Here is a 14,223-nt window from a genome sequence, read left to right on the forward strand (position 1 = left end):
GCCATCTGCTGGTGGCTTCTGAGTAATGCATCTTGGTAATCTGACGTGCATGTTTTCCCGCTCAAAGTGACCTAGTTGCATTGTGGACTGGCTGCTCGATGTGTGGGAGAACATGTGCAACTTACAAATATGTCTCAGATGACTGCAGATATCTTATTTTGAATGCTGGGATGACAAAATAACGTATTGTCCAACTCTCTTCCTTTTGTTCGCTGTAACTGGAATGTAATTGCTTTAATAATAAACCTTTGAGTGTATGAAGTAGGTCTAATGCAAAAAGAAAAGAAAAAGTGATTATACGTGGTCTAAAATATGAATTGGTTTCACTATTCTCAGTTATCAAACAACATGGCGAGACTTTCCGCTGATTCCAGTCTTGTATGGTAACAGTGAACATCCCCTTATCTACTTCGACCTCCCGTTTCATTCTTGGTAGCTCTGATATCTGAGGAAAGTGGTAAAATCCCCATCAGGACTTTACAAAGCCCGTGCTGAGGGCGGGATGCTGCAGCTCCGCCCACGTGTTACGTCCGTTGACGCGCGTTCATGCACTGCGCTGTAACTGCGCAGCACCGCTGATCCCCAAAGCTGCGACGCCTGCTGTGAGCAGCGCAAAGTTGAAACAACATGATGTGAAGATCGGTGTTTTTTGTTTGTTTGCCACTTGCTTGCACACATGCACAGTGTCTGTGAGAGGAAACAATGCATTCACATCTACGCGGCTGTTTTCTTTTGGTTAAACGTATAGTATGTGTTTTGTTTCGCTGAAGAAGAGATGCTGCACCCAAAGTGACAAGTAATGAGAATAGTTTAGCCACAAGGGTTTCGATGATCATTATTGCGCCAACTACTGCATAGCGCCGCAACGAGACACTGGTCGCCGATGAGAGGATCACGTTGCCTTTCAGGTGCTTGAATGCGCAGCCGCTACACGCGGGGGAAGAACAGACAGTGTAACCGGGGTTTGGTTACAGAGAGACGGGATGGTGGCAGAGATGGCGAGCTGCGGAGCGGCTTGCCACCTGGAGGACGGGTAAGACTTTGTGTTGCTTAACGGGACACGCGCTGACTTCTGGCTTCACCTCGGTGTTTTCATCGCGTGCAGTTCAGGCGGCGTAAAGCCTGCAGAGGCTGCAGTAGCGCGAGCGCCGCGTCGTGTCAACACAGGAAGTGGTGTCTGTCGGTTATCTGTCGGTTATCTGTTCGTGCATTTCATGGAAAAGAAACACATCTGGAATGATTGCGTCGCCGTTAAACACACGGAAGATTGCACGTAGCGTGAGATACAAAGAGTGTGTAGCCGGAGAGGCGCGCGCTCTTTGTTGGTGTTTCTGCGCGTCACCGAGAGGTTCACTGGCAACAATGTAACAACATGCTGCCTGGAGCCTCTTTGATCACCAAATATGCATATACTTTATTTGATCAAGATATTTACTCAAGGTTGACAAACTCAGAAAGCACGGTATCAATATATTATAGGAGAGATGAGTAACCATATGTGATGATGTCATCATACAGTGGACGACCGACAAGCACACACATATAACTTCCTGCTTACAGTTATTAATTATGGTGGTTGACGATGCAATGAAACACACGAGCCATGTTTTACCAACATGCTGTGCTATTTGAAATTTATATTTTCATTATTTATTTATTAGTTGTATAGTATTTACTATCATTTGTATGAGAAAAAATATATAATTAAATGTCTGTGTGAGACATGCAAGTAGTTTAATTTAAAGGAACCTTTATTTGAGAAGTAGTAGCAATACTAACTAAGCACTATTAACATCATATTGAAAGCAGTGAGGTGTAATATTAATCATTGTTTTTGTACATCTGTTTAGTGGGCCAACTGACGGCTGTTTATCTACACACAGATGTTCTCTCTTTTTTTATTGTGTTTATGGGAAGTTGGAGGACGCATGTACATGTTGTGGCTTTTATCTTTTATCTTTCATCCAGATTCAAGCCGACACCCTCACAGAGGATTCTGCTGTCATATTTTGTGGGAGGACGATAGAAACAAGGGGAAGCAGAGAAAGTCTCAGAACACATGCAGCCTGTTTGTTTATTGTCTGAAAACATTTGAATGAGAAAATGCTAGCTTTGCTCGGAGGAAGAGATTACACCGCGGCAGCTAATGTGCCTCGGTGTTGTTGAGGTACGACTATTTGGCAGCGAAAACAAGTTGACCTTGAAAAGGAGAAAACCGTCTTTCCTGGACAGATGTTTAAAAACAAAGGAAACCACAGAAATTACATTTTCCTGAAAGAGCACATTAATGCTTGTAATTCGTTCCAAACTGAACCAAAAGGAAACACAGTAATTACTAATCATGTTTATGTTGTTTATATTTTTTTAAATATAAATTCTTGGTCAATATTGTGCATCCCTACCATCCCGCAATTATACAATTATATTCTTTTAGAGCTGGCTTGAATTCAAAATTATAAAAAGAAGACTACTTCCTTGATGCATACACATGATTAACAGACGAAAAAATAAACAACCACAATTTGGTCAGTGTCAATAATCCTAATTTCTTAATACATCATTTTACTTATGATCACCTATTTCTGTGTTTACACAACTGAGGGAGGGAAACGGGGAAAACACAGGGCAGAATATGATGCTTCTTCACGCCTGCCGGTGGTGGACTCGTTCTTCTTGTTGGCTCTCTCTTTTCCTCGCCGGCAGATCTCAGGCGTGTGGCCTCTTGTTGCAGCTCAGACTGCGTCAACAGGTTGCACCAGTGATCTCAGACACAACATCTGAACCATAGCACTTGGATTTGGCTCACTGTTCGATATATTACATTCCTGGATGGTCTCATCGAAAGGTTTAGAAAACTAAATATTCAGGAGAAACTGGTATTGATGTCTGCTGTGCAGTGCTGGGCGATATGGTTGAAATGAGTGTAGAACTATAAAAGTGCTTTACAGGTACAAGTCCTTTTACCATTTAATGTCACGTTATTGATATGATTTTTGAATATAGATATAGCAGATATATAGAAAAATTGCATGCAAAAAAGTCAACAATGTTGTTAGTTTTAAATTACAATGTTCATGGAAACATTGAACATCATCACAATATGACACCACTGACAGTAAATCAAGAGATATGAAAGGTGAGAAAGTATCCAAACCAGTTTAGTTCAATGACAAAAGTCCTCAGCCAGTAGCTTTCCATGGCTGGCTTTCTATGTACACTGCCCTGAGGTTTGGGTGGAAAGGAGAAGGATGGGTTGGTGTCAGTGTGAAAAAGTGAGATGCAGGCAGTCTGTACACATTTCCTGTTTTTCTAATTAATTCGACTGTGTTCCTATTCAAAAGCAGAAGTGGTTTATACTACAAGAGCCTACAAGGCACTTTCCACCTCTAAATCACCCCGTACTTGTCATCACACCTCCCAGACGTCCCCGACATGAATTTAAAGTTGTCTGAATGTTATCTCCTGTGCCCTACAGAGACGGAGATATCCCTGCACTTGAGAACAAAGGTAAACATCAATTTCATTCCTCTCCTCTATCTCACTTCACTTAGTCACAGAGCACAGGTAGGGCTTCATGTTTTTATACAGCTGTGTCTGTGCTCTGCCTTCTTTTTGATATTTAAAAGGCGTGCTTTCGTCACTACTTTTGTTGTCCTTCTCTTTAACCCTGGTCTTGTCTGACAGTTTGGCCTCCCTGATTTTAATATAATTTGCCTGAAAGGGCAGCAGGATTTATGCGCAGTCATATGATCCCTTGTGCCCCCAGTTTTGCATTGGCTATTTTTAACACTGCACACTAATACACAACATTTTATTTTTTTCATTTCCACTAACATTTGCTCTTGTTTTTACCTGTAAGTTACCAAATGTAACACGTTTTTAATCTCTTCTGGCGTCAAAAGAATATTCAAATTAAATTGGATAAAATCAATTGTATAGTAGTTGACCTGGTGATAATAGATGGTCATACAACTGGTGATGAGTAGGAATTCAGTGATGTGACTTTTCCTCTCCTGATATCGTTTATAATACACCAAGTCAATACATATTACAGATCCAATAGGAGTGCTCTATTGTTAAAACCTGCATACCACCCTGTTTGAAACTCATTGGGATCATTTTTGTCCAAGATAACATGAGCCAAGAGATTTATGTGCTGATAATTATGTTTGTGGCCCGCCGTCTCTTAATGAACAGCTATTTTACAATCACATTGACCAAGAAACTGTATTTATTGTGGATCGGTCATGTCCACCCAAAAAGGTTAAGAACCACTGCTGTTTATCACGCATAAACCTTTTCATGCCCTTTCATGCTATTTCTTTTTAGACCAGCAGATGGCAGGCAATACTCGTAAAACTATCCAAACCTTTGAGTCTGTAAACGAGTGTGTGTGTGTGTGTGTGTGTGTGTGTGTGTGTGTGTGGACATGCTTGTGTATCTTTTGTATCTCTTGGTGTTTTATCTCCACCTTGTTTGTCAGTCTGATGAAGGGAAGCAGCCATGTCAGAGTGAGGAGGGATGCTTGCTGGCTCAGATGAGGCAGCAGCTGCAAAAGAGATTGGCCAAAGGAGGCATATGAGGACAAGGGGAGAGAAATGGAGGCGGGAGAGTGCAGAGAGTGGTGAAGCAGACAGATCGGGCTGAGCGGAGGAGAGAGATTGATGAGGGAGGTGTTGTGAGTGGAGCAGTGATGGCAGCATCTGCTTGTTAGTCTAAGATAAAACTCTGTAGGCCAGAGAGGATGGGCTCCATCCATTAGCCAGCCAGGCACTCGGCCAGATGGCCCCGCCCATGGACATTCACTGCTGCTGGGAAGAGGACAGCAGCAGCTCCTCTGGACCCATCTGTATAAATGTGCCAGAATGTTAATGCATGGCACTCACTGGCTTCTTCACAGGGTGCCAGCGTTCAGCTGCTAAGGAATGAAGGATATGTAAAAGCTAGGGGTGTAAGTCCGACACGCTGAAGGCTTTTTTAATGAGTAATATGGATAAAAACATGCTGCACAAACACAGAATTAACTACAAGTAGAGGTCTCTCACTGGGGCTGCACCTGTTAAAGTAAGAGCCCCAGTACACCTCTTTAAACATTTCACAGACTTCAATCTATCTCTGTCTATTTAGTTTTATTTCCTTTATGTTGGGACATAATATTATGAGTGTTGAGTTAAGCAATGGGGCATGCAGCTGCACCTGAGGTTCTCTCTGCGTTAGATATGCTTTGGTGCCTGAGAAAGTAAAGATGCAGAATATATTTACAAAACAGTGATATATTAGTTAGTAATAAATAACTTTGTAGAAAATGGCTAGTGACTTTACATATTATTGGATGTTGTTTGGTTCCTTTCCAAGTGAAATTAACATTAAGCTTTTTTTTGTTTGCTTTACTCAACAACATCAACAGAATGATGATGATATTTATGATGCTTGCAAAACCTTTATAAAGTGTTGAGGTTCCCATAAAGATGATGATGATGATGATGATGATGATATGGTTACACATTTTGAGAATGATGTAGTAATAGTAATGACTAATGCGATGGGATGTACAATAACCTTTGTAGCATCCCCGGCTGAATTATAGTCTGGAGTCTTTAACTGATGGTTCGTAAAGGTTTATTGAACTCACCGTAAGAACTATGAAGACAAACGGAAATAGCAGTTGGTTAGCTTAAGCTCTGACACAGACAAAAAACGTAACAATCTAAAACAATATGTTCTCAAAAAATGAACTTGAACAGGTGCAAACCTTGTGCCCATATCAGCAAGGTGCGAAACTAATACATCCTTAACCTTTGTATCACTGTTTTCCGTTGTTATGGCAACTTTTCCTTTCTGCCGTTTCTTACTTACAACTTCCGTTTTTTGTACCTTCAAAATAAGAGCGCAACCGGAGATGCACCAACTGCAGTAACAAAACGGACTAAAATAAAGGACAAAAAAAAGGAACAAACTATTACAATACTTTAAACTCTCAGAGGTCCGTTACAACCTTTCCTCCCATTTTGACATCATTGCATCAGCTTTTACAGAACAAACAGCACTAACCTCAAAACAATTACTAATTTGTTACAGAGAACCTGCCAGAAAGTGACAGCAGCAGCTCAGGTAAGCACAAACATCCCACCTCAACAGTTTGACAATCTCCCTCTGCAGAAAACATAATTTGTCATTTACTTCCTTTTTTTTTATATCCAACATGTTTTTTCTCTTAACATTTAACCTTTGTGGCATGAGTCCAGTGCAACATTCTCAGCTCTGTGCCATGTCCTCCACATATTGATTCATCAAACAGAAAACACTGGGACATCCACTGAGGAGAGCTCAGAGGAAGAAGATGAAGAGGAGGATGAGGATTCTGGTGAGAGACACTTTGAGATTCCTTAAAGGAATAGTTCAACATTTTTGTGAAATTTGCTTATTCACTTACAGTAACTCACTCATGTTTGTATGTTACATATGAAGCTACAGCCAGGCGACAGGTTAGCTTAGCACATGTGACCGCTAGACCAAGTCAAGCTAGCTGTTTGCCTCCGTTTCCAATATTCTTCCTAAGCTAAACTAATACATAATACCATACAGAAATTAGAGTGGTGGTCTTCACATCCATCTCAGCCAGAAAGTGAATAAGCATATTTTTCAAAATGTCAAACTGTCCCTGGTTAGGCTTTCCTGTTTAACATATCACCAGTAAATACATGTGACATAATGCCATAAAACATTAATATTTACATCACATTTTAATAATTTTACATCTGTTCCATATATTTATGTACGTAAGTTTGTTCCCTAATTCATGACAATATGCATGCATGTAGTCTTTTTGAGTATGTATGTATGTATGTATGTATGTATGTATGTGTACCTTTTATCTATGTGCATGTTTCCAAGTGCCTGATCATATTCCTCTAATTTCCCTGTTTCTCACCCTTATTTCCCATATTTTGACTTTCACCAGAAGGCTGTGCTGAGAAGGATGGAGGAAAAGAAGGTAAGACCCAACATCCCATAATCAATCCTTGAAAATGTTTGTTACCCAAGGATTTTACCAGATATAGAGTGAACGCAGATACATTTGATCTCTTTTGTTTTTCTTTGCAGAAAATGAAGAGGATGATGCAGAGGAGTCTAAAAATGGTTCGACACTTCATGAAACATCTACACAATATTACGATCTTCCTTGTCAGACTAAGCAACTGGTCTGCTTTATAAAACATCCAAATGGCCATGCCAGCGCTCACAACCCGGAAAAGTGACCCGCATTCAAAAAAGTTTGTCTAGGGTGTCTGCCAGAGGTTTAACACAAGTTTGCAGCACTTGACATTTGATTTCTATATGATGAAATTGGACTCATTGCTATTATTTCACCCGATAGAATCAGTCCCTGGACACGAAGCAGATTTTTCAAATGGAAAGGGTAAGCAGATCATGACTGATGTTACAGGACAACGAATGCTCTGGAGCTTGTGTCACATCTCCTTTAATAATAATCCTGTTTTTTCCCCCCCATACGTCCTGACAGAAGAGAATCACTTCAAAGTATGCTGTGAAAAATGCAAAGCCATCCAGCAGGTGAGCTCAGAAACCACTCACACAATGTGGTTATTTTAAATGTCTAGTCTTTAATTTAATATTTGAACATACTTGACTTTTTTCTGATTTATCTACCATGATTTTATAATTGTATGTTTAACAGAGCCATGGCAATGAGCTCGTCACCCCAAGGAGGATCTCTAAGGGACGGTTCCAGTGAGTACGACTGTTTCTCTGACACTGATCTCGTCTGTGCACATCTATATTGATTCTACATGGACAGCATCACTGCCTCTGTGTGTTTTAGGGTGCAGCTTGAAGGGGAGGGCACGTACCAGTGTTCGGTCACTGGCCTGGTGTTTGAAGCATCGGAGCGGGTCCTGGTGCGGTATTCGGTCTTGTCCTGGTCCAAGTTCGGTGCCTTCCTCCGGGACTCCTGGAAATTTGCTGGACCCATCTTTAACGTGGACACAGTCAATAAGGACGCTTCTGTCCTCGCGTCCATTCAGTTCCCTCACTCCATCTGCCTTTCCGGTGAGAATGACTATCAGGGCTGTCACGCTGCTGCATGTCTCCTGTGTTCAATATATAATTCATAATTATGGTCACCGCCTCCTGTGGTGAATCCGTGGCCCTTAGGAAAATAATATGAACGTCCAACAATATTTCAACAAAGATGTTGTCTGGAGGTTGTCTTGAAAGTGAAGGTGCAATTTATTATTATTTATGACCCATCTTAAGGCCTTTACACAAAATAGTTCATTTTAGTGAATATTATAATCTTTTATCAATGATTAAAAGCTGCTTGAGGTAAACATGAAATCTCCGTTTTCCTTATTATCGTCACACAGATCCAGAAAATGAGATGACATTCAGTGTCCTGCACATAAAGGACAACCGTCCGCTCATCGAGCCGACGGTGGATCACTCGGGAAGCCACGTGAAGTGGAATGTGACGTCCCTTTCACCCGTGGGCCCCATCATTCAGACGAGCCAGTCTGTAGAGCACCACGGCGTGGTCCTGGTATACAAGCAGCTGTGCAGTGACAACAACAACAACAACTACAGCTTCCACATCTACCTGGCCACCAACAGCTCGTCTGACATCAAGGTGAGCGCTGTTGAATACTGCATGTACCACAATGACTCTTCTCTACAGGAGATGATTGGCAGTTTTCCTACTCCTTACTTGACAAGTGCAACACTGTCGAGGCGGCCATTGGTCTTTACGTGCATTTGTAAAACTGATAAAATCATCCCAGTTGTTTTGGAAATGTGTTCACATTTCTCAAAAAAATCTCCTGCAGTTGCAGGATTCCACTTTTAAATGGACACTTTAATCCATGTTGAGCAATTTTACATGTCAGTGTCTTGATTTGAAAAAAGGGTCTTGGTTTACCTCGAAGGTTGCCATCGTTGTGCCATCAGTCTACTCAGTGACATTTCTGTATATTTTCCCGTAAGGTTGTGAAATACTGCAGTTGCATTACTGGATAAAGTGCACACAAGGTTGTTCTCATTGTGTGAATACATACACACACGTTTATTAAATGCACATCTAATGCCGAGCTTCTTACGACGGTAATATATTTCACATTGAATTCCAATTTCTTACTCCTATTAAAATAAATCAGTTAAAGATCCACTATTTAAGACTTGAATTGAGCCAAGTTTTGTTTGTCTGAAAAACAACCTTTTCATGACTGCACATTTAGTGTTTTCATTTTGGAATTTCTTCCTTCATGTGCGAGATCCAAAGGGACTACAAAGAAAGAAATACACAGAAATATTCCATTCATGAAACCATTATGAGTCTCCCTAAATCCATGACAACTGCTCAATGGATAAAACTCCAGCAAAATGCCGTAAATTGTGTGTGGGGAAAAATGAGAACATAGTCAGAGCAAAACCTAACTTTCAGTTCTTCTCTTCCTCAGCTCTATAACTGCAGTGGCTTTCATGCTTTCACACTTTATAGAGTACTCACCAGCTTTCCAGATTCTGAATGATGTTATGCAGCATACTGCAAGGAAAAAGTACTATCAGATACAATATTATATTGTTGAAAAGCAGAAGGGTCAGCATCTGGCTGATCATCGACTCTCTGAAAAACGCCCTCTGATATATTTCCAGATAAAATAAAAATAAATAAATAAAAGCACCATGTGATTCTGACAGCTACATGGCAATATTATTATAATGTATTTAGTCATTTTCTAACACTGTACTGCTGAGGTTACTCAATAAGTAGATTTGTGGTTGTGTGGGAGCATGTGTGTTTAGGAGGCTGCAGCTGGTGGTAATCATACTTAATGTATTGTAGGCCGCAAATGGCCGTTCCTGATAAAATATATGAACTGTCTTCCCATCGGATGCAGTTTTCCTTGACAACATTATGTTGCTCTCTCCAGCGTCACCGGCCAGTACTAAACTGTGAGACAATGGACAATGTGTTTTACTGGATGTTAATCACCAGTCAGCATGCTCATCACACTGCAAACATGTGACTTATCCTCTGCCTCTTTCTTCCCGCTGTCCTCATGTAAACCAGGACATTGGCAAACAGGTGCGGGGCTACAAGAACCGCTACCTTCGGATAGAGAAGCCTCCCACATGTAAACTGGATGAGGGGACGTATCGTCTCGTGAGCGAGCCGGAGGGAGAGATCAAACCTCAGGTGTGTCTCTTTGTTCACCACACAATTATCAAGCCCAAAAGAAGTCATGATAACAGTATTATTGTGATATCTATCGAAAAGGGCAAATTGAAGTGCAAAAATCTATTGAAGGGCAAAAATCTTTTTTTGGGGTTTGTCTCTTGGCAAATGAATTACAACATTTGCATTGCGGACTATCGGCAACAGCTCTACCCATGGAGGCGGGCCTTCTTTTATCATCTGCCTCCTGGGACTAGAGATGGAAAATAGCCTCTTGGCTAACTCTGGCACATTTAACAGAAATGTTTTTATTAATGTGCACTGTCCTCTTATTAAATAAACCATTTATCACTAGACACAACCGGAGAATTCAGTGGCAATATACTACAATATAAAGCTCAAAAAGACATTTTAATTGACAAATAATTTTTCAAGAGAATCTCCTCTCAAGATGCTAAATCTTACATACTGGACCTTTTTAAATTATGATTAAAGCTTCTACAGTTGCTACTTTAATTGTGTCCTTGTACATTTGTCAGTCCATGTGTACAAGAGACAGCTCCAGATCACCTGTAGAAAACCTCTGCAAGGAGTTTCTGGTGAACCTACATGATTTCATCTGAGTGAATCAGGACTGCATGAAGAATATATATATATATATATATACATATATATGCATCAGTGTTAAACTGAGACTTTCATAACCAGTTAAAGGTTATTCACAGTAACTGTATTTCTGTATATATTTCTGTGCAGGATTTGAAATTCACCCTTGCGGTGACCAAGATGAAAGGCTACTTCGAAGCTTTCTTTGAGCATCCTCCTCCCTTTACATTGTCCCTCATAGAGATCAACACTGAGGAGACTGTGTGGTCCGGCACCATCAGAGAAGGTACCAGTGCATTTAGCCTCACACTGAAACATTTTTCTTGATTTACAGATGGGAAAAAAGTCAGATGTCAACATTTGTTCACATATTTTTCTATGTTTAGCATACAGCTGATAATAACGGGAAACATTTGCTGATTTTTTTTTTCTGCAAATAAACGTCTTTGTGTTCTAGAGTTTGTGTTCATGAGTGTAATTTGTGGTGATCTCTCTCTTTCTACTCTACTCTACTAGGTGACTGTGTGGCTAACACAGAAAAGCCGCCCAGAAAAAGGACAAACAGTAAGCTTTTTGTTTTCATATGCAGCTGGAGAAGCATGTGATTTTTCATCACATGCTTTCAGCTTTTTCAGGTTTGCTCACGTACATGTGTCTCATAGGCCGAAAGAGGAGCAGCAGCCCCTCAGAGGACGAGACGGCCTGTAAAAGGCCTCGGTGGCAGGACGAGACAGGTGACTTTTCTAGTCTTTTACTAACTACTGATTTGAGAAGAACTTCAGGCACACACTTAGTTTTGACCCAGTCAAGTCAAAAGAAACCAGTCCACCCCTGATCTAATTATTCTGAAATAAAGCCCCTACGTGCTGTTTGTCTTTTTCTAGATGGCGTGAAAACAGGGATGACTCTGGGCCAGGACATGTCGGAGAAGCAGCTACTGCAGGTGGCCAAGCGGCTCGGGAAGGAGTGGAAGCAGGTGGCCATCTATCTAGGCTTGAACTCCAGGGAGCTGGATGACATCCAGGCAGCAGAGAAAGATGTGACCATGCAGAAGCTGAAGATGCTGGTGGAGTGGAAGAGCAGAAGGCGGCCGGGAGAGGCCACGGCGTTCCACCTGCTGAAAAGTGTGGAGGAACTGGATGACTTGCCAAATGAGGTCCATCAAACACTGCAAGGTAATTAACTGCAGACATGCATTTAAACAATAGATATAGTAATGATGGATAACCATAAACACTAGGGCTGTTTATTGGCAAGCACCTCACGACACGATATATTGTGATACGATAAGATACATATTGCAATTCTCTATTTATGTATTTTTGCTTGCTGTGTACCACCATGATAGTACTTACATTACATATTGATAACAAATTGCATCAAAACTACTTCAAAAGGTATTTGTATTGCACAGTCACTCAGCATGCACTGAAATGCACTAGCATTAAAGAATGATATGAAAACAAAGTGCATGTTGTATTCTCATTTAGAGGATATTTTAAATCAGTTTAAAACAAATCAGTTTTTATATCGTGATAGTAAGCTATATCATGTGTTTTGCACAGCCCTAATAAACACCAGAGCTAGCATTCCTGTGAGAATGTATAGTAGTTAGCCTCAGCGGTCATGAGAGAATATTTGTCATGTTCATCATTTGTTTATTTGCAACAGCAACAAGTGAAGCTGAGGCAGATGGGTGCTAGTTAAGGCAGTTTTACAAATGCTGAAATGTGCTTATTTTCTCAATCAAACATAAAAACTATATTAACACTTTTACTTTTTGTTGGCTGCTGTTCAAACTAATAAACTAATTTATGACATGATATTGGTTATCACATGTGGAGAATTATGAGAGGTTGGATGTGGAAAAATGCCTCAAGAGCGCCCCCTACAAAGTTGCTCAAATCAAGCCCCTTCATTGAGGTGTCACTTGCATGTATGACATTTGGTAGGCTGATGTAAAAAAAAATCCTCTTGGAGGTATACTGTAATTTGATAAAAAAAAAAGGTTATCAAAATCTTGAGTTTTCATGCAACCTCTTTCGTAACTCGTGCCGCTTTAATTGTGTGTTGGTGTTTTGTCTTTTTTCCAGACATGATGGACAATCGAGCAGCTAAGTGAAAGTGATTTGCCTGAAATGGACTGTTGAATTTGTGTTACTCCATCATCAGGAAGAAATATAAAACCTCAGGAATACAACAAAGCAGAGGATGGATATGAACAAAACATAAGCCCAGTTTGTGTAATTTTTTTGGTGGGTTTTTGTTTTGCCGCATTTCATGAAAAGGGACGCTTTCTTACCTTTTGGATGGGCATTTTCCCTTATTTTGTTGAAAATGTAGTCCTTTGATTCTGTAATGAATACAGAATAGAAAAAGCTGAACCTTAAGCTCCCTTTGTGTAGCCAGAATCTGACGCTTTGCATTACTGGGTTAGAAAATGAGCAAAAGAGGTTCGAGGTCATTGAGGTATATAGTAGCTAATTATATAGCCAGTAACGTATGTAAATAAATGTAGGCGATGCAGTGTTGAAACTGCAAAAAAAACAAAAAAACGGGAAAGATCTAATTTGTGGGACTTCACACGCATGTGATGGACTGAAGTATTGAGCTATTTTGTGTCTGATATGTTTTTATATTTGTGTTGTACATATCTTTTTTTTACCAACTATTTCAAACCTGTGATCTGTTTTGTCGAGTCTGTTTTTATGTTTATGTTTATTTGACAACTCTAAACCTGTAAAACTAAATGGGATTGCAATTAATTATGTTTATTTTAACTTAAATTATGAAAGCATTGCTGCCCTGTGACTGGAACACACATCTTGTTCAGTATAATTGTTGTTTGAACAAAATAATCACAAGCATCTGGATACAGGGTGGAAACAACTTTTCTACCTGGATACATTCATATATTTTTTGACGAGTCATGTTTTTAAGGCTTATTTCACAAAAACAAACTATACCGTCCGCTGCCTGTGGAAACATTTCAGTTAAATTCTCTCAGCAGCCCTACATTAGTCACAGCTTTGTTTGTGTTTTACCTATTTTCAAATGACAGTTTCCAGCCATTTCAACACAATTTGGGAAAAGATGCATGAACGGCATCTGGACTGTTGAATATTTTAGGGTCTTCCATGCTAATATGATGCAGTAATGTTTACGTTTAGAGATTTTTCTTCAACAACTTACCACCATAAAACGGACCCGTCCTTTTTGGCAGTTGTTTCTATCAACTGAGTCTGAGTCTCTCCAAAGAATTGTAATAAAACAAATGTTGACTGAATCCAACTTTCTACTTAATTTAAGTGTCTATTTTTTATTTCCATACAAATATCCACCTTGAGCCAAAAAATACTTTTAAACAATTTCAAATAACAATAAATAACATCACAGGCCATTAAAATACATACATGTAATAAATA

General features: G+C 40.0%; 1 protein-coding gene across 1 annotated transcript; it reads left to right on the top strand.

The window, feature by feature from the left end:
* Positions 1-995: 995 nt before the first annotated feature.
* Positions 996-14,076, top strand: LOC306742075 (uncharacterized protein; the record flags this gene model as incomplete). Its single annotated transcript, XM_079224415.1, has 16 exons — positions 996-1,033; positions 3,476-3,507; positions 6,299-6,364; positions 6,962-6,994; positions 7,105-7,140; positions 7,379-7,420; positions 7,526-7,575; positions 7,700-7,752; positions 7,844-8,070; positions 8,388-8,647; positions 10,088-10,213; positions 10,949-11,084; positions 11,315-11,362; positions 11,461-11,532; positions 11,683-11,973; positions 12,892-14,076. 16 exons carry the CDS (start codon positions 996-998, stop codon positions 12,918-12,920), a joined length of 1,539 nt encoding a protein of 512 aa, XP_079080541.1. The 3' UTR covers positions 12,921-14,076.
* Positions 14,077-14,223: the final 147 nt, after the last annotated feature.

The sequence above is a fragment of the Taurulus bubalis genome (genome assembly GCF_910589615.1).
Source record: "Taurulus bubalis genome assembly, chromosome: 10".
Taxonomy (NCBI): Eukaryota; Metazoa; Chordata; class Actinopteri; order Perciformes; family Cottidae; genus Taurulus; species Taurulus bubalis.